This window comes from Phoxinus phoxinus (assembly GCF_949152265.1).
Source record: "Phoxinus phoxinus genome assembly, chromosome: 14".
Lineage (NCBI taxonomy): Eukaryota > Metazoa > Chordata > Actinopteri > Cypriniformes > Leuciscidae > Phoxinus > Phoxinus phoxinus.
Genome location: NC_136889.1, coordinates 12,052,371 through 12,072,350, shown reverse-complemented (window position 1 = coordinate 12,072,350; position 19,980 = coordinate 12,052,371). Strand labels below are relative to the sequence as shown.

The window sequence follows — 19,980 nt, the reverse complement described above, 5'->3', positions numbered from 1 at the left end:
TTGTACAGGCAAAAAAAGTATATAATTATTTTATCCCCCTAAAATCAACAACTATTGCATTGAACATGTTTGTATGCATCTGATGATTTTAGAGCTGTGAATCAGGGGAAAATCGTGCCATAATCTCAAAGCTGTTAAAGTTCAATACTGCCAGTGTTATGTCGATAGGACAGCTGGACTAGGAATTTTAAAGACAAAAAGGTACAATTTCAAATATGAAAAAAAAGCTATACAGAAACGATGGGAAATTAAAGTTACTCTCTATATTTGTTTCTATACAATAGTAATGTTGCAAGGTAATTTACAAAACAAATAATTGAAAACTATCTGTAATTTGCACATTTATCTTAAAATAACAAACTGATTGGATTTAAACTGCAGTATCAGCCAAGTATGTTTGATGAATGGGGGGATGTCACGCTCTACATTTTGTAAGAAAAAATAACTTTATAGCCTATTTAATGCATGCTTGCCAAACTACTTAATAAAACACTTTGAGGTTCTACATGCTTTACATGGTCATTTCATTTAATAATCATAACAAAAGCACTAAGATGAGATGACAAGATGAACCTGGACTTCATAAAAATCAGTCCAAACATCACTTAATTTATGGTTGCTAACCAGATACCATCATTTATTTGTACTTGTTTGAATGGAAATATTTATCTTGTCAGATATGGACATTATTTATTGATCCGTTCTATCCATCCATTACCTACCTATCCATTTTATGTCTTGGGCTGATAGGTCCATGTGTTCAGTTTGCTTTAGTCTCAACAGCACATCTAAACAGCTCATCTGCATTGACAAGCTTGGCAAGAACCTTGACTTTGAAATGACCGTTATCCTCTCGGGATCCTCTGGAGCAGAGAGAGAGAGAGGGAGTGACAATCCTCACACATGTAAACTCTCCTATTAATCATTTCACAAATCACCCTCCTTGTTTTCCTTGGCTTCCAAAACATGTTTCTTTTGAAAAGAGATCAGATGACACAAGAGATATCCATTCACAGCCTTTTGCTTAAACGTATGTTAAGCACGTTGTTAGTTAATATTTTATTGAGTCTATTGTTTTATTGATTACAATGCTTGAATGAAGAGCAATTACAGCAAAAGATACCATATTTACACACTTACAGAAGTGTAATTCTATATGTTTGATTAATGTGCAACAAGCCTTCTGTATTAACATACAGTCTGTTTATTTTTAACCTTTGTAAATAGGAACATAATACAAAAATAGTTTTGAAACAGACATGTAAAATTTTTATTGCATTCTCAATTTTTTAAAAGCTGTTTTAAGTGATATTGTTTAATGACTTAAAGATAATGGGGATTTTTAGAATATATAAAATCTAAAGCTGAAAACCTTATTCGTTTTTTTATTTAAAAAAAATATTAAGAATATAAATATATTATTTGGTACAGTCTGTGTTTATTTTTAGCATTTGTATACAGGAATATAATATCAATATAAAAATAGATTTTTAAACAACAAATTAACATGTCATTGAATTCTCAAATTACTTTCTGCTGTTTTAAGTGTGTGGTATTTTTATTTATTTAATGATTTACAGCTAATGGTCATTACGAGAATATCCAAACTATCTTTATGATGTATATTAAGAATAAATATATATATTTTTTTTATATATTTATATATTTTTTTTAAGAATATTTATATATGTTTAAAATAGAAAATGCAATATACATACCAACCAAATAATAAAATAAATACATAGATATACATAGATAAATAACATTCAAAGATCTGACTAAAAGCTTATAAACATAATATGAAAGCGACTAATGCTCTTCATGTATTTGGCTTTTTAAAGATCTCAAAGAAAACTTTTAAATGTTATAAAATCCAATTTAAAGAGACAAAACATTATATTATTGAGAAAGACGTTTTTAAACACTTAAGTACTGGCTTGGGCTGGCTTTGTCCCTCATCTTATTCCTATTTCACCCATAATAAGCACTTCTAATGGGGGAGGTGTGGGTGAAAGGGGGGTCATGGGATAGGTACAGGTATAAAACAGTGCTGTAGGGGTCAGAAATCAAATCCCTGAGGAGTATCAAACCAGACAGACCTTTATACTTCTCCAGACCCTTCAGGATTCAACCAGTGGTGACTCAACATGTGGAAAGACAACAGTATTGGTAAGCACTACTGAATGGTGATTTTTTTTTTTATTATTGATAGATATCAACATATAAGATGTAATAAGAAAAGCCAATCTTCTCCATCTCAAACCAAAAGTCATATCCAAAAGTCATATACTGTTACTGTTCTTCTGCATACATTGCATTGATATTGTTTGCTTGTAATATAGTATTTTTTTTTTACTGTAAGGTTGTGACATTCATGATAACACTAGGCTTTGCACTAATTTTTATCTTATTTTTCAGATGCATCTGCTAAAATATCTGGAGGCAGTACTGTATCAAGAAGTGCAAGCCGCAGGAAAAGGACAAGTTTCTCAAAGGAACACGTTGAGCTTCTGCGTGCCACATTTGAGACAGATCCTTACCCAGGAATCAGCCTCAGAGAAAGTCTCTCCCAAACTACTGGACTACCAGAGTCTCGCATACAGGTGGGTCACGATGTTGTATGGCACGTTATGTACAATAGCACACTGAATTCACTGAAATTTAAAGGGGTTGCTCACCCCCCAAAAATGAAATCCTGTCATCATTTAATCACCATCATGTCGTTCCAAACCTAAACCTTTCGTTCCGCTGCATGTGAAACAGATTTTTTTCCATTATTTTTTATCTATATAATTAAAGTCAGCAGGGTCGAAAACAACTTTTGGCCCCATTGACTTTCATTCTATGGACACCCCTTTTTGGGTGAACTAATTCTTTAATTATGTAAATAAGGAAACAACCCCTTCTTCTTCTCTTTCTCTGTATCTCTTACGCATTTACAAATTCACCAGCTACGCATAAAAACAGGTGAAGTGATATGCTAATAAGGCCTTATGTGAAACATACTGTTTGCTGTCTTGATACCACTATCAATATCTGACATGACGTAAGCGTCTTTGTGTTTATCTGCTGTTTAGTTTAGAGACCATACGGCCTGTAAACAATAGACATACCAGGCATAGATAACCATCCTGACTTTATGCCACCATAGCTGGATGTCATCTCACAATGATTAACCTGAATCTTTTGACAGGGAAGCTCTTATCTGGATGCACTAGATGGTTGAGTCTAATCTATCAACTGTATTCTTATGAGACTGACCCTCTATGTCTTGATGTCTCCACTTGCAATAGGTATGGTTCCAGAATAGGAGGGCTCGCACGTTGAAATGCAAGGGCGGAAAGAAACCATTGTGGCGATCTGACTCACCATTGCCAGCCTACAGTGCCATGCAGAATTCACCGGTGCAGATTCACTCTTCTAACAGGGAGGGCGGCAAGTCTGGTGCGGTCACTGGGCCTTTATGCACTTCGCCAACTGTGCACCCAGATCATATTAAGGAAGAGATGGAAAGGGATGGCCACTATGGATGTCACACACCATCTTCCATGTCTATCGGTGATGATTCCGGCTACTGCACCCCTTCATACGGACACCATCAGGCCAGAGCCATGAACGCTCACTGCAGCCCTCCTCTTCTAAGCCCAGAGCATCAGATGCCCCCTAACTGGGCTACGAGGTACGAGAGGAGGTCACCTATAACCTCCATGTGGAGTCCATATCATCTTGATGCCTATGCCTGCAAAACAAGCTCCATCCAGACCTTTTTTTACTCTCCATCTGAAAAACACAACAGCCTTCAGCCACTGACCCCTGTTACCCCAGACTCGGGTTGCTGGGAGGGCACTCCTCCAGCTTCCAGCTCTTTTCGTGTAGACAACCCGGAAGTTCCGAGGATGGAGAGCCAACAGGAAAGCGGGATTCACCACGGGCCTCTGCCTGAGCTGCCGGCCCTGTCGCTGCAGGAGATCCTGGGAGAACTGCAAGGAGACTGGTGGCAGGGAGAAGGACTAAACAGCCACTCGTCCTCTGAGGACAACCATATGTATGGCTGAATTTTGCTGTGTGCAATGTATCTATGACTATTTATTCAATGTATTTATTGACTATAAGGATATGCTTAAACAAAAATTTATTATTTATCTGATCTGAAAGTAACAACGTGAGAGATTTCAGATGTTTTCAGACTAATTAAATGGGCTTTAACCTTATTTATCTTCATTTTTGCTATTTATTTAATAGTCTCTGTAAAAGTGTAATCATGCAGCCGTGTGTACAGACATTTTTTATCGACTTCATTTAATTGCTGCACTTGTATTTAAATAAAGATGTGTTTCCCCCTAATGCTCTCTCAAATATCAGATTTTATACAATTGTTCTGTATATTGCTATAGCTTTTTGTACTTATTCTTTAATGCATGGATAACCTCAATGCCAAAAAAAACATGATAATCATTAATATGCATAACACAGTGTTTCTGTCATCCATACGGTGAAATATTTGTGCACGATACTTTCCATCCCTTTTATGATCTGAATCAAAAAGTATACTCAACCATTCAAAAGTCTGGGGTTGGTATACAAGTTTTTAAATGTTTCTGGTGTAATCTACCTGCACCAGCTGCTTTTACATTGTTACTTTTTTTGTGAGCGTGTGGTGGGGGTGTTTTTAGAAACAGTGATGAAACAGGAAGAGGAGATAAGTGTTTGCATAAACTGTAAGGCCTTCTGCTTGCAGCTCCTTTGATCAACAGGAGCGATTCGTTTGAAGAAGGGTGGTGGAACCAGCACTAATGGGTTTTAGTAGAAACTTTCATGAAATATATTGTACTTTTGGATTGTTAGACTATAAATAAGAAAGCTCTGGAACTATACAATACAACATGACCCAATAACAATATAAGGTGACAAGGTGAAGGTAATCTCCATGGTTTCACATCTGGATTGCAGGAGTATGATGAAAAGCTTTTGATGTGCTTTCATGGTACCCTGGGGCTGGTGGTAACTGAAATATGTCTCCTATCTGTTAGAAATGTCTCCACGCTCTTTTCCCATCTATACGCCTGCCAACAGCATGTGCTCTTCCCATAGGTCTTCATGACTCTACTCGCTTCTTTATAAGCATTCCTGCCTCTCTCAGAACAAAATAAGTCACAGTGCAACTGGATGGTGGCCAGGTGGACATTTTGGACAAGAAGTATTTTCCAAATGTCTGGTGCACAAGCATTACAAACTTAAAATCCTCACTTCTTATACACAATGTGTAAGAATGGACTAGTAGGGGGTTTTATGTGCTGTTGCAAATTGTTTGTAGGCCAATTATGTATGTGTGTGTACGTTCATTAAACCCTTAATCTTTTAATGCCATGCAGTTCACACTGCACCAATAGATGCGGAAAATCACCAAATTACTGTAGGCCTATGTCACTTCTTAGACGTTCCACGACCAGACAAACCGTGATTGAACATGATCTGACCAATGCCAGACAGACGGTGACAAGGGTATCTGCCGAAGTGAATGTGCCGGCGTCTGCAGTGTGACTGAGCTTTTATAAAGGACTGAAAGTGTATTTGAACCCAGTTAAATATGTAGGCCTACTGGTCTGTTCTCTATTCCATTGTGTGTTCTGGGATCTCATTTTTTGCTATGTTGTGCTTACAATGCACAATACAGCAGGATGTTTGATTTTGGGGATGTTTGGCATTTTTTCCTCAACATTTTCTTTCAAAAAAACAAAAAACAAAAAAAAAAAACAAGAAGGAGGAAGCTAGTGGTTATTCTGTCCCTATTGGATGAAACATGCAGCGGATGTGACTCATACTGCTGTCAACAGTTATTATAGCAAAGAGGTGTGTTTTATATGGAAATAGATAAAACGTGATAGAGAGAATGTGTGTGTGTGAGTGATATATATATATATATATATATATATATATATAAAACGTGATAGAGAGAATGTGTGTGAGTGATACATTATATATATATATATATGAGCACTAGCAAACCAAGAAAATCTCTTCCTGTTTACACAATTCATAGTAGCCTACAGTAGCAGATGTGGCAGAATTTGCCTGAACCTTAATTAATTTAATATTTATAATATATTTAATTTATTGTTTAAACTATGAATAATATGAAATATATAAAAAATATTAGAAAATACTGTGTGTGTGTGTGTTATAATTATTATTCATATTTAGGCTAAACAATATAAATAAAATAGCCTAGATCTTAGCCTGATCGCTTCTATTTTATATAGTTGCATAATTAAATTATAAGTGGATCTCTGGTAAATCACCGTGGCAGATTTGGTTGTGTTTTTGAGTGATCATTACTCGGGCGGCCGTAATATTCTCACACTCACTCACAAAGTCCTGCATTCATGTGTGGGGTGGGTGTTAGCTTTTCTTTTTCGTTTTCAAACTCTACCAGGCGGAGGCGTTGTGTGACATAAACAAAGAGGTGAGCGCTTTAAGATTACATATTATAACTTCTTATTTTCTTATATGTCTTAACATTGAATAACGTTTTTGTTGTTGTTGTAAAATCGCTAATAAACCGCTCTGCTTTGTACGTTTAAATTGTAAATACTTTAAACAGACATAAGCTCTCGAGCGTTTCGTTTCACCCACAGCGCGCTCGCGCACTCTCCCAAGTAAGTTAACGTAAATAAATTAAACTGTGGCTGCATTTTTAGCCAGTCGTTGTAAAGATTTTATATCTTGGTAGCCTATAGTGTTTATATATTTAGTATGTAAATGTGAGTAAATAGTAGGGTTTGGTGATACAGTTGGTTAGCTATGTTGAGATATCTAGCTCTTAGCATTGTTCTTGTTTTTACCACAGAAACAAAACAAAAATATTATATATTTATTGTACTGACAGTGTTCACTGCATTACGTTTACAAAATATTCTAAACGGCAACATTAATTGTTGTGGAAGACCGAGATTTGCCTTGGCAGCTGGTTTTAAAGTGTGAACTGTGACAACTTTGCTAATCAACTAACGTTAGCAACTTAGCTAACTAGTAAGAGGAAGTAACGTTAGTGGGGAAGAGTTTGTGAGCCATCTTTTGTGTGTGTAATTACTGATTTATGATTATTGGACGGATATGTTAACTTATGAGTTGCTTCTGGAGCACTAAAATATTTTGTGATCATATCTGATGTGATAATAAAAAGAAAACACAAACATACACACGAAATGTTAGCTGAAAATCGTCAGTGGTTTTCCAATGAACTGTCTGCTGCTGATCCAAATTGGAATAATTATGATAACATTACACTTTAACCCGAGATTTTTATCCAGCTGTTTTTTTAAATGGTTAGAGTTTTTGTTGTTGTTGTCATGTGTCAGACGTGTTTACAAATCTTTGAAGCAGATTCTCATTTAGTTTGTCTGTTTACTGCAGATTAGTATCATGGCAGTTAATACAATAATGTTTTATTGATCATTAAGTAGTACTTTTTTAATGATGACGATTTTTGGATGTGAATGTATAAGGTAGATGCAGAATTTCCCAAACATTTTTGTCAGCAGAACCCTTTGACCTAAAACATTAGCTTGATCCAGCCACTCAAGATAATTATTTTAATAAAAATAATTTATTTAACAATCTAACAACACATTTGAGTTTTCTCAGTTCTCTATTAATGGTCACATCATATAACATGCAGGTAAACAAATAATTTTCTCCCTTTTTTTTATTTATTTATTTGTATTGTTTTATTTATTTTTTAAATCATATATTTTAATTGTACTTGTTTTGATTTAATTACTTAATCGCTTTTTATCAACTCACAAATCCCCAATTTGGGGTCTACAAGAAAGTAAAGTATGTTAAATTTGATTGGAATTGAAAAGTTAATTTAATCTTGAACATCATTTAGTTAAAAATCCATTTAAGTCAGCAAGGGTGGGTCTGCTTGCATTAAAAAAAGGGAAGTTTTCTTTCTTTCTGTAAATGCATTCTGTTGGAAATGTCATGACATGAAATGCAATACCATGCAATACCCTGTATTACCAACAGCTGAGGGTGAATTTTGTAATTCAATTCTTGTGCAATTGATTAATCCTGAGGATGTGACATAATTTAGGTGAATTTATCAGATTTGCATTAGTTTTAACACTTCTATGCATTCCTGTGTATTTCAACTTCTGGTAGGGTACATTTTAAGTTGACAATATATGATAAAGCTCTCTCATTTTTTTTTCTTTTAGTAATCTCAAATGTCATTTTCCTTTATTCTACAGAAGAAGATGCACTATTACAGATATGAAAATGCAGAGGTCAGCTGTTGCTACAAATACCTCATGTTCAGCTACAACATTATCTTTTGGGTAAGTTATTGACAATGTTTTGTTTCCGTGTAAACCCATGCACAATTACACACAAACACACAAACATGCCCTCATCTGCAAATCGTGTTTAAATGGGCAGCCCTTCTAGTTCTGACATTAGATAACATCTAGTACTGCGTCTGCCCTGCCTATCTTTTATGCCACTCTCGCTCAGATAACATAATCTGCAGACCAGCACCACATTTCATGTTTATTCGTTCCACTTAATTTTACACATTGTGCACAGATGTTTCACACTTTCTGACTGCATTTTCATCACAGCATGTTAACACCCACAGCTGAACCTTTATATATCAAGAGAAAAAGTCAGCCTAATGATGTCAGGTTTCCATATACGTCAACAGGAAACAGATTTACACTGACATACTATTGCAGTAGTTTGTGGTGTCCTGTATAAGGAAGCATGGGAGGAGTTCATACCAGATAACAGCTTCTAACCCGTTTTCCTGTTTTCAATTTAAAACATGGCTCCTGAGAGTTTTGAGAGAACAAGTTTTGTTGTTACTGCACCCTGTTATGCATATTTCATGCCGTTTGTGACCATTAATCGACACTTAATTTTCCATACTTTTAAATAAAGCTAAATAATTTGTATTTTTAGCATGTTCATACATTTTATACTCTACCGTTTAAAAGTTTGGGGTCAGGTCAGTAATATATATATTTTTTAAACGTATTTATTAAAGAGGACCTATTCATTTCATCAAAAGTGAGAGTAAAATGTTACAAAAACTTCAACATCAAATAAATGCTGTTCTTTTGAATGTTATATTCATCAAGAATAAATAGAAAAACAATTTCACAAATTTGCTAAGCAGAACAACGGTTTTCACCAAATCAGCATATTAGAATGATTTCTGAAGGATCATGTGACACTGAGGACTGGAGTAATGATGCTAAAAAAGTTCAGCTTTGTCATCACATGAATAAATTACATTTTAAAATATATTAAAACAGAAAAGTTATTTTAAACTTAATTATATTTCACAATATTCCTATTTTGTATTTTTGTACAGACTGTATTTTTGATCAAATAAATGCAGCCTTGTAAGTATAAGAGACTTTCTTTTAAAAAGAAATAAATAAATAACATCTTACAGACCTCAACATTTGAACTGTTTTAAAACTTTTTTTTAAAATTCCAAGTAGAAGTGTCTAGTTGCTTGGTATTCTAGAGTTTAGTCACGTTTAGTCATATTAATGCGTCATATGTTATAACCACACACGTCATTTCAGGTCTTATCTTTGTCTGAACTTGACCATTCTAATGCAACATGTCTTAATGTCTCCTAAACCTCTTCTGCTTTTCAGCTAGCAGGAACAGCATTCATTGCAATTGGCTTCTGGGCCTGGAGTGAAAAGGTGAGTTATGTGTCTGTGAAAGGTTTTTTTTGTCTACTCTTTTAGGGGGTGTTCACACTTGTAGTTTGGATCTTTTGGTCTGGACCCAAAAAGAAAAAAAAAACCATTTAGCCCTGGTTTGCTTAGTGTTCACAGTCACACTGTTATTTTCAAACACCGAACCTAATAATAATAAAAAAAAGAAGAAGCTTTTATGACATATATTTTGTGACTGAACTTTACACAGTTACACACAAAACAATGCAGTGTGTGCCAGGCTGACTGCGTTGCTTTATGTGCATACAAATGGAAAATGATGGAGCTGACTTGTGAGGAGTTTATAAAATGAGCGAAGGAGTCAAAACACTGGCAAGAATCTTTCCGTCACACACACAAACGGAAATCTGATGTTAGGAGACACGGTTCTGATGCCTGTACCGAACTGTGATGGGCAACATTGCGACTATGATGAGAAAAAACAGGTATGCTTGAGCATTCTGTCCTTTTTAGGGTCGCATCTTGTTACATCATGTCCTGTTTTTGTTTAGTTTACATGTCTTTGGTCTGTGTTGCACTCATATTTCAGCCTTACCATACCAGAGTTTGTTTGAAAGTGGACCGCTTATTTGGTGTGCACCAGGGTTAGAAAAGGTTGTGGAAAAAACACCCAGCGTTCACACTTACGGTACTCAAATGAACTGCACTAACAGAGCAATCGCTCCAGAGTTCGTTTTAATCAAACCAAATCTGCCAAGTGTGAACACACCCTTAAAAACTTTTTATTATAACTTTCTAAAAATGAGTTTATATGGCTGTAAATGTGTTTTAGTGGCTCAGGGAAAAACAACTAGTGAAAATGGTTTATTCCTTGATTTTCCCACAGGGTGTTTTATCAGATCTGACGCAAGTCACACGTCTACATGGTTTCGACCCAGTTTGGGGGGTGCTTGTTGTGGGCACAGTCACTTTCGTTTTGGGATTTGCTGGTTGTGTAGGAGCACTCCGGGAAAACATCTGCCTCCTTAAATTTGTAAGTTATCATTGTGGCCTTGCAGTGCCTGACCTGCATAAGATAGGCACTTTATAATGTGTTAAATGTACTTCTCAGACATAAAAATTTACAAATATTATTTACACTGTCAAAAGCTACTCTTTGAATTTTCACCTTGCTTCTTGACTTTTTCTTTCAGTTCTCTGGAGTCATTGGCTTCATCTTCTTCCTGGAGCTGACAGCTGCGGTGTTGGCATTTGTGTTCCAGGGCCAAGTTAGGGAGTGGATCAACGAATTCTTCTTGGCCAATGTGAAGGCCTACAGGGAAGACATTGACCTGCAGAATCTGATCGACTCTCTTCAGAAGCTGGTAAGTTTGAGAGAGTTTTGAAATATATACCAATTCGCATTCATTAGGCAAGGCACGTTTATTTATATAGAACTTTTCATACACCATGGCAATTCAAAGTGCTTTACAGAAAGGAATTAAAATAATCACAAAATAAAAGCAAGGAAAATTTAAACGGTTATAACAGAAATTAAAAGAGATATATTCTATAGTTATAAAATGAATTAAAAGAGTATAAAGATGATACATAGACAGGGGTGCACATAACTTTTTCAGTGAGTTACTCAGGTGAGTACCAGGAGATGGTGTTTGGTACTCACCCCATATGTAGCGTGGCCACAGCTGTCAATCATGACGTCACATTCCCGTTTTTATAGCATAAAATAACTAACTAAAACCAAACGAATAAAAAAAAAACGAACACTTAAATTTACTTCAGCGTGAAAAAAAGTATTATTTGATTGTTCAGATATATTTATTTGTATAAATTAAATATAATGAATCCTTATTAAAGATATTAAAAAGCTGTGCATTTTCTCTTTTTATTTTGTTGTTTGATCAATATTAAGTGTACAGAGGGCATTAGGTTTATTACGCACTGTCACTTTAAGACCAAGTGTGTAGCCAATTGCACTGATGCACTATACGTTCTGTAAAGACATAACCGTTACCGACTGTGTTTACGTGAATACTCTCCAAAACGGACATTTAGACATAATGTTGTGTGTATTTATTTTGTCCATTCAGACTCGAAAGAGAGCTCAATTCAGTCCTTGCGTCCTAGCTGTCAGTGCAGGGTTGCACGCTTCGGGTCGTGTGTTTGTGTGTGTGTGTGTGTGTTCGCACAGAAAAACATACCGAATAAAGCTCTCTTTCGCGTCGTCACTCTTATTCATCTATCCATATGTCTGCTCTTCTCTTTCTCCGAGATGTTTACATTTTTTAACGATTTGAGATATGCATCAAGCGCATGCCAACTCGTGTGCCGTCGGTAGATCAGGGCGTTACAATTCAAATGTGTGCATCTACCACAAACACAAATCAGTTCTGACCGGATCTCTTCCCCAATCGTCCCTCCCTAACATTTCCATCTAGTTTGTATTTATTCGTTGACGTGGTCGTCATTTAAAACGGGTTTTTATTTTGTTTTAGTCTGTGAAATTTTTTTATTAACACTGCCTAGGTTGCATTTTGGCGACAGTTACCCTAAAAAGGCGCGTAGTAACACAAGTGGCATTACGCATTCCTGATTATTGTCACGCATGCGTACCTGCGTACCAGCGTACCAGTTATGTGCACGCCTGTACATAGATACACTTGTCATCTGGCAAAACACCGGTGTATCATATTTTTCACAACTCCCAGTTTTACTCCCATGGTGATTACACTGTGTCTGTAGTGTTCTATCGGCACGCCTAAGAAATCTATTGGACGTCTCCGATGGACCCGATTTTCCCCTAAAATCGGACAGGATGAGCTCTAGGACTGACTCACGGGATAACCTGTCCCATCAGTCTGCACCCCAAAAACCCATTTGTTCGGAAACTCTAGGAATGGAATCAATCCAGTCAGCACCCCACAGAACCTCGAGTTTAATCTCATCAAACTCACTACTCCACCACAGACCCAGGTCATCAGCATAGTTTCATCTCTCTTACCCAATTCTCAGTGCCATTTGAGTTCAGTTTAGAATAAAAAGGAGGATGCAAAATAAAATACAGTGTAATCAGTTGGACGTGCAGTGGCACAGTGCTCATTCAGTAAATGCACAGCTAAACAGATGTGTTTTGAGTCTGGATTTGAATGTGACTACTGTAGGAGCACATCTGATCTCTTGTGGTTCCAGCTGCGGCTGGCATAGTAGCTAAAAGCGGACTCGCCATGCTTAGAGTGAACCCTATTTCTAGCTGATGTGATCCTAATGATCTGAGTGATCTGTTAGGTTTATATTTAGTGAGCATATCTGCAATGTATTGAGGTCCTTGGCCATTGAGTGATTTATACACCAATAATAATTCTTTAAAATCAATCCTAAATGAATGCTTTTACATTAAAAATTAATGCTTTCTGTTTACTCAACATGCTAACCACCACATACTTATTAGAGGTGAAACTGTTAAAAACAAACTTTGTGCTTCGCTATTCACTCTTCTGTGTCTTCGCCAATTCTTCTTTAATTAAATCAATGCTAAATTAACAAGCCTGATTGAACCTGAATCCATGTTGAGTGTTGAGTGTTGAGTGAGTCCTTCAGAGTGAACACGAGTGAATCTGACTGCAGTAGATGTGAAAGATATGAATAAAAATGATGTTATATCAGCCAGTGCACATACCTGTATTTAGTTCCTGTTTTCGGTCAAAGTCCGAAGTAGTCGATTGTCGAGTTCACGCGGATAGGTTTAGTTACCTATGATCACGTGCGTGAATTCGACAATCGACTACTTTGGACTTAGACCGAAAACAGGAACTAAATACAGGTATGTGCGCTGGCTGATATAACATCATTTTTATTCATATCTTTCACATCTACTGCAGTCAGATTCACTTGTGTTCACTCTGAAGGAATCACTCAACATGGCTGGGCACTTGTATGACACATCAAGGATGATAAGAGAAATAAAAGCAGGTTTAAAATTAGACCCCATTCAAGTCAATAGGGTGCAAATTTTAAAAAGAGGATAACACGGTGTAGGCAACACCGATTTTTGTCGTTGTTCTCTGTATTGACAGCACTCCAAATTTACTAAAAATTGAGCTCAATGTTAAAATTGACCGGAGTTCTCCTTTAACACATATGTCTTGGTTTTGAATTTATATCTGTTTTCTCAAATAATATTTAACATTATTGTTAATGTAATTTGGGGAATTATGATAGCACAATTTTGACTGTGCTTACTCACCTTGCCTATTGCAGGGTTTGATTAAAAACATCCTGAATGTACATTTTGTTTTATTCACAGAACCATTGCTGTGGAGCTAAAGACCCCAATGACTGGAATCTGAATGTGTATTTTAACTGCTCACAGAGTCAGCACAGCAGAGAGAAATGTGGAGTGCCCTTTTCCTGCTGCATCAGCGACCCTGCTGTAGGTTCCTTTCTCCTTCACAGCAGCACTCCACAGAAAAAAAAGAGTTCTTTTCATCATAAAAAATACTGTTTAAAAGAACACATTGTGCTTTCAAGTCAAAGGCCAAGCACGTTGAAGACTTCCTTTGCTTGCTGTGGCCTTGAAATGTTTCAAAGAATAGTTTAACCTCATGTCATGTCATTCCAAACCCATACTTCTTTGTCTGAGAAACTTTGCAGAATGTACTTTGTAATTGCATGGTTCAAAACATTATTCCACATTTTATGGGGAAAAAAGGAATGTGGATTTGGAACAACATGAGGGAGAGCAACATTTATGGGTGAACTATCCCTTGAAAAGCCAATGAAACTGAAAACTGTTTCCCAAAAAAACATATTTTTATTTCTTAGTGCATCAAGCCAATATGCCTAGTTGGTTACTACTACTCTTACTGTTACTTTGTAAACATCATTACATGCTCCTTAAATGGCAACCAATTTAATTCACTTTCACTGTGCTAGTAGGGAATTCATCTTAGAAGGGCTAGGTTTTATTTGTTTTTAGGATACTGACTAGGGGTGTGATGATACACTTAGCTCACAAGACGAGACGATATACGAAATTGGGTTCACGAGAATGAGATAAGACTTTTTATTTTTTTAGAAACACTATATTTAAGAAATCTTCAATGACAAAATATGACTGGGAAAAACTGAAAGTCAGAAAGTCATGATTTAATAGAGTAATTGGATAATATTTTTGTGGAGAATAGCGGTTATAATGACTTAAAATTCATATATAATAACAATATATTGTTTTTAAAAAAGTATTAAAAGCAAGTAATTTTATGGTTTTATTGAAGGACACTTTATTATATTATGCATATTACATTATGCATTATAACAATCAACTTGTGCACATTTATAACAAATGCCTGCAGAAGGCGGCGATGGCCGTTTCATTGTTGTTACACTGTGCAACATAATCAAATCCTTGTTTAATATTGGCCAAAAACTTTTATTTCAAGTGTCCACCTAATCTTTAATGTTTGGCCACTTCACGATAGAAATGCTAAAGTCATTGTAATTTCTTGAACAAGAACATATGGACATCAGAACATGCTAACTTAGAGCGAGGGTTTAATTGAGGAATTGTGACAGCCCTACACTAATCATCTTATGATTATTGTCACTTCAGTTCTACTTTCTGGGTATGAATTATCATATGCAGTAAAAGACAGAACAATATAATGTGAGCACTGTAAAAGGTGTTGATATCACGAGACAGCTTTTCACCTTGACGAGAAATATCATTATGTTTTAATATCGTAAGATCTTGTGGCACAAGATCTCTTCCCACCCCGAATACTGACCCTAAAGTTTTTTTCTTCTAGGCACAGGCTTTGGTTTAAATTACTTAGTGCATGGTCATTTATTTCTATCGTAAATGACTTTACAGTAATTATAGGCCTCATTTTCATGAACCTGTGACTTTTCTTTACAGGATACAGTGTTGAACACGCAGTGTGGATATGATGTTAGATCAACTGGCACAGCGGTGAGTGCATATTGTACAGTTTTACTAGGCAATTTTGTTCTTTGCCATTGTTGACAAAAGTTCTGCTTTAACCCTATAAACCCGAAGTGTAACACCGACGGTACACCAAGTGAAACAAATTCATAATAAAATTACTAAGCAACCACTGAATGGAATTAAACAAATCAATTCTTAACTCCTAACGAGTGCTGAGCAGTCATTCTAAAATGGAGTGTACCGCTGGCGGTCGCCACCTAGCTATGGAAACATTAATAATCATAATGTTCAAAATTACTGCGTTGATCAACTGTGCTGAGTTATTTGCTAAAACATTTATTTTTTCATAATTTATGAAACACTTTTTTTGTGCTATGTACTGTAATATGTCAAAAACATCATATTGCTCCTATAGTTATGTGTCATATGCTGCTATGTAGATGTAATAAAATGCTTTTTAATTAACTGCATACATTTTACTGTCACTTATTTTTTTGTGAATAAACAACACGCTGTTTTATTTTTCAGTCTCAATGGAGCAACTCCATTTATGTCAAAGGATGTATGATGGCTTTAGAGGAGTGGCTTCCACGCAATCTGTACATTGTGGCTGGAGTCTTCATAGTCATATCATTGTTACAGGTATTGGATGTGCTTGAAAAAAAAAAAAAAACTGTTTGCATGGAAAATATGTTTTACAGCTAGATGTCACCCACACATAACAAATGGTTGAAGAATTTCAGATTCTGTCATCAGAATGAATACAAATTGTAGGCCCTGAAAAGAAATACTCTTCTGCATGTAAAGTATGTCTTTTTAAAACTCAGTTTTGAAGTGAATCTGAATCTAATGTTGTGTCTTGTCACTTTGCTATTAGATGGTGGGAATCTTCTTGGCAAGGACGCTGATTGGAGACATAGAAAAAGTAAAGTTTAATTATTACTGATCTCATGTAACTGGAAGCGAGCGAAGGGCAATGTATGGAACGATATGTGGACCTCCAGTTATCCTTTTTTTTCATGGAGGACAAGACCATTTGTGGAAAAGAGGACTCTGGACCATTCACTTGGACCACATTTTCAGCATTTCTAAAGACCACATATTGAATATGCAGCTGCCTAAGTTCATTTGGATACTGTCACATGTGTGCCTTCTCTCTTCTTCAAGTTTACCTCCAGCAGCCCACTCCCATTGTGTATTTTATTCTTTTTTTATTTTATATATGACCAACATTAACATTTGTAACATTTGATATACATACTGACCACAGGGTGGGACCATAACCTTTAAACTAACAACCTGAATTGTAATTCTAATCATGAGAAGAAGCAGCCTAGTCAACCAAGTTTTAATAATTGAAATGTATCGGTATGTAATTATACCGATGTATCGGTATCCTCTTACACATACTCTGTTTAACTGCAGTAAATACATTCCATTTTCTTAGTTCATTGAGTTCAACTATTCATATTTATGCAGACAGAGGCTCTGCATTTAATGTTAACTGCAAAGAGTGCAGAAGAAATATACCAAGATCTGACTAGACTCGCGTACAAACAGAACATATTGAGCGCAGTTGGGTAGAAATAAAATCCCTGCGAGTCTAGAAGAGAAGGGTCTTACATCACACAGGTTTTAAGCATCAGTGTGCGTCCTGTGTTTTTACGCATTTATGCTTTTACATTTCTGTTCCGTTAATGATCATTTTATCTGATTGTCTTGCATTTGAATGTGCAACCCTGGACTTGTGCAGACCTTTAGGAGTCACTGGAGTCTGATGCAAATCACCACATGGTTTCTAATACTGATGTCAACATTGCCTTTGAGATGCCAACAATTACCTCCTTCTATTCTTACCTGGTGACTTTATTCAAAAAATCAGGTTGTGCCTTTTCTCTCGCGTTGAAGGTTTTATCAAATGTAGTGTTCTGTCTAACCATGTGCTACACATCGAATAATATTTACTTTTTGTATTTTCAATTGAAAACTTAACTGCCATTATAGCACAAACTAAAATCCATAACATTAACATAACATTAACTTCACTCTTAGCCCAAAGACTTTTACTGTTATTTGTCCTTTTCACAGTTCTATGATAGTATACTTGTGTAATATGACCTGAAATTTACAATAATGCAAAAAGGAATTTATGTTAATAACTTAGAAATTGTTCATCTTTTCAATTCAGAGAGCTCTATTTTGTCTTTTTTTGGGGTGTCTGTCTGTGCCACTGTGTAGTGTTAAAGCTTGATTTGAGTATTTAGTATTTACTAAAATGCAGTTTTACTGCAAGAGCCTCCTTTTTAATGAAGGGATGTTTTTTTTGTTGGATTTGTCGTTTGTTTTTGAATGTGTGTTGTCTTTGTAAATATTTTCTTTTCATTGTTTTTATATTCAATAAAAAGTTTGTTAGCTATCAGCCTCATTGCTGTTTATCTTTTAAAGAAAATACGCTGGTTTATGAAGTTCATATGCTGCAAATCTCAAAGTTGGATTTTATATAAGGATCTTATTTTTGCAAAACACATTATACAGGGAACTAAGTGAGGACTTGTCAGTAAAAAACAAAATAATTAATTCTGTCTTATGCTCACCAAAAATACAGTAAACAGTAATATTGTGAAATAATACAATTTAAATAAACTGTTCTATTTTAATTTATTTGAAAATGTAATTTTGGTCTTTTTGTGAACAGTTAATCAGTGAAAATTTAAAACAACTTTTATCGAAATGTAATAACTTTTCTACTTCAGAAACAACATTCATTTGAGGCTGAGAATCCCTCTTTTTTTCTAGTAATGTCCACTTTCAAAAACCTGTCCTACCCATTTTTTATTTTTTTTATTTTTGGAAATCAGAATATGGAAGTAACAAAACTTCTGATAAAGATTTGTTGTCTTCATAAAGAAAGAATTAATTAAAGTGTTTGTTGCATTGTGACTGGAGCAAATTAAAAGTAGAAACTTCCCGAGGGTTCAGTTACAGAAAATCGCCTATACCTTTAATCCTGGATGGACTTTGGCAGGGGAGCAGGGAAAAAACAACAAATAAACAACCTGAACAATGTAACATAAAATAGGCCTTTAAAATTCAGACTTTGCTGTGTGTTATGACATCTGAGCTCCAGGCGGTCCGGTCAGAAAGGTTCACTTCTTGAGCAAGCCTGCAGTGCGGTACATTAGCCACAACTCTAGAACTTTTTTGTTACTTTTTCTGCCCATACAACTAAAGCATCTTTACTATATAGTAGCAGTGGTATTTTCAAAATGACTTATAGCACAGCACAATTGTCTTGCTCAATTTGTGATCAAGCAAGACTGGGTTTTGCCTTTTCACAGTCACCTCTACATTAGATTGAACACCTTTGACAATCAGTGCTGATAAAAAGTCCCATTATTGGCTTTTCTGGCAGGGCAGATGGAGTGGGAACATACTGAAAACAAATATATATTTAAAAAAAATCATTTTTATGCTGATGATACTCAAATTTACATCAGCTATAAATCTGATCCTACTGTCACCTCCAAAATTCTCTCGGAATGTGTGCAGGAAATAAAAATGTGGATGCATCATCATTTTTTTAATTGAACTCCTCTAAGACAGAGATTCTACTCATTGGCACACCTGTGGCTACTCACAAAGGGAGACATTTTAATTTGATCATGGATGATAGTGTATCTCCATCTTCTTGTGCTCGTAACCTTGGTGTGATTTTTGACGCCCACCTAACACTAGACTCTCATATTAATATAGTATTACAAAATCTGCATTCCATCATCTAAGAAACATTGCAAGAATTAGGCCCTATTTTACTCTACCTGATGCTGAAAGGCTTATTCATGCATTTGTTACTTCCAGGATTGATTATTGTAATGCACTTTTTGTTGGTTTACCTGCTAAATCTATAAAACGCCTGCAGTACATTCAGAATTCAGCAGCACGTGTGCTCACATACACTTCACCCCGTCAGCACATTACAGGTGTGCTTTATAGTTTGCATTGGCTACCTGTCACATATTGCTTTTAAAACTCTCACACTAACATACAAAGCTACACATGAAAAGCTCCTTATTATATCTGTGACTTAGTCAGCCTGTACGGGCCTTCTCGTTCCCTTCGGTCTACGGATTCTCTTACTCTTCAGCAGCCTCCCTGTAGATTAAAATCTATGGGGGAGAGAGCTTTCTCTGTTGCGGCACCCAGGTTATGGAATGCACTTCCTCTTACTGTTAGAGATGCTCCTACATTAGCCAGTTTCAAGAAGTTGTTAAAAACACATCTTTTTAAAATTGCTTACATAGACTGTCATGATTAGTATTTTTACTGGGTTGCACT

General features: G+C 35.8%; 2 protein-coding genes across 3 annotated transcripts; both read left to right on the top strand.

The window, feature by feature from the left end:
• Window positions 1-2,147: 2,147 nt before the first annotated feature.
• Window positions 2,148-4,055, top strand: mxtx1 (mix-type homeobox gene 1; the record flags this gene model as incomplete). Its single annotated transcript, XM_079635360.1, has 3 exons — window positions 2,148-2,169; window positions 2,419-2,603; window positions 3,294-4,055. The coding sequence occupies 3 exons, from the start codon at window positions 2,148-2,150 to the stop codon at window positions 4,053-4,055; spliced, it is 969 nt and encodes a 322-aa protein (XP_079491486.1).
• Window positions 4,056-6,302: 2,247 nt separating this feature from the next.
• On the top strand, window positions 6,303-18,064 carry tspan14 (tetraspanin 14). Of its 2 annotated transcripts, none has more exons than XM_079634390.1 (9): window positions 6,303-6,463; window positions 8,256-8,342; window positions 9,675-9,725; window positions 10,588-10,734; window positions 10,895-11,065; window positions 14,005-14,130; window positions 15,616-15,669; window positions 16,174-16,287; window positions 16,523-18,064. In XM_079634390.1, the coding sequence occupies exons 2-9, from the start codon at window positions 8,262-8,264 to the stop codon at window positions 16,589-16,591; spliced, it is 813 nt and encodes a 270-aa protein (XP_079490516.1). In that variant the 5' UTR covers window positions 6,303-6,463; window positions 8,256-8,261; the 3' UTR covers window positions 16,592-18,064. The 2 variants fall into 2 exon arrangements, with proteins under 2 accessions (XP_079490516.1, XP_079490517.1); XM_079634391.1 differs by having other exon boundaries at window positions 6,449-6,656.
• Window positions 18,065-19,980: the final 1,916 nt, after the last annotated feature.

Excerpts from the sequence above, each read along its gene's own strand:
- tspan14 (XM_079634390.1), top strand. The coding sequence starts at position 8,262 with ATGCACTATTACAGATATGAAAATGCAGAGGTCAGCTGTTGCTACAAA. Across the intron at positions 9,726-10,587 it reads TCTGGGCCTGGAGTGAAAAG|GGTGTTTTATCAGATCTGAC; the intron begins GTGAGTTATGTG and ends ATTTTCCCACAG. Across the intron at positions 15,670-16,173 it reads TTAGATCAACTGGCACAGCG|TCTCAATGGAGCAACTCCAT; the intron begins GTGAGTGCATAT and ends TTTATTTTTCAG.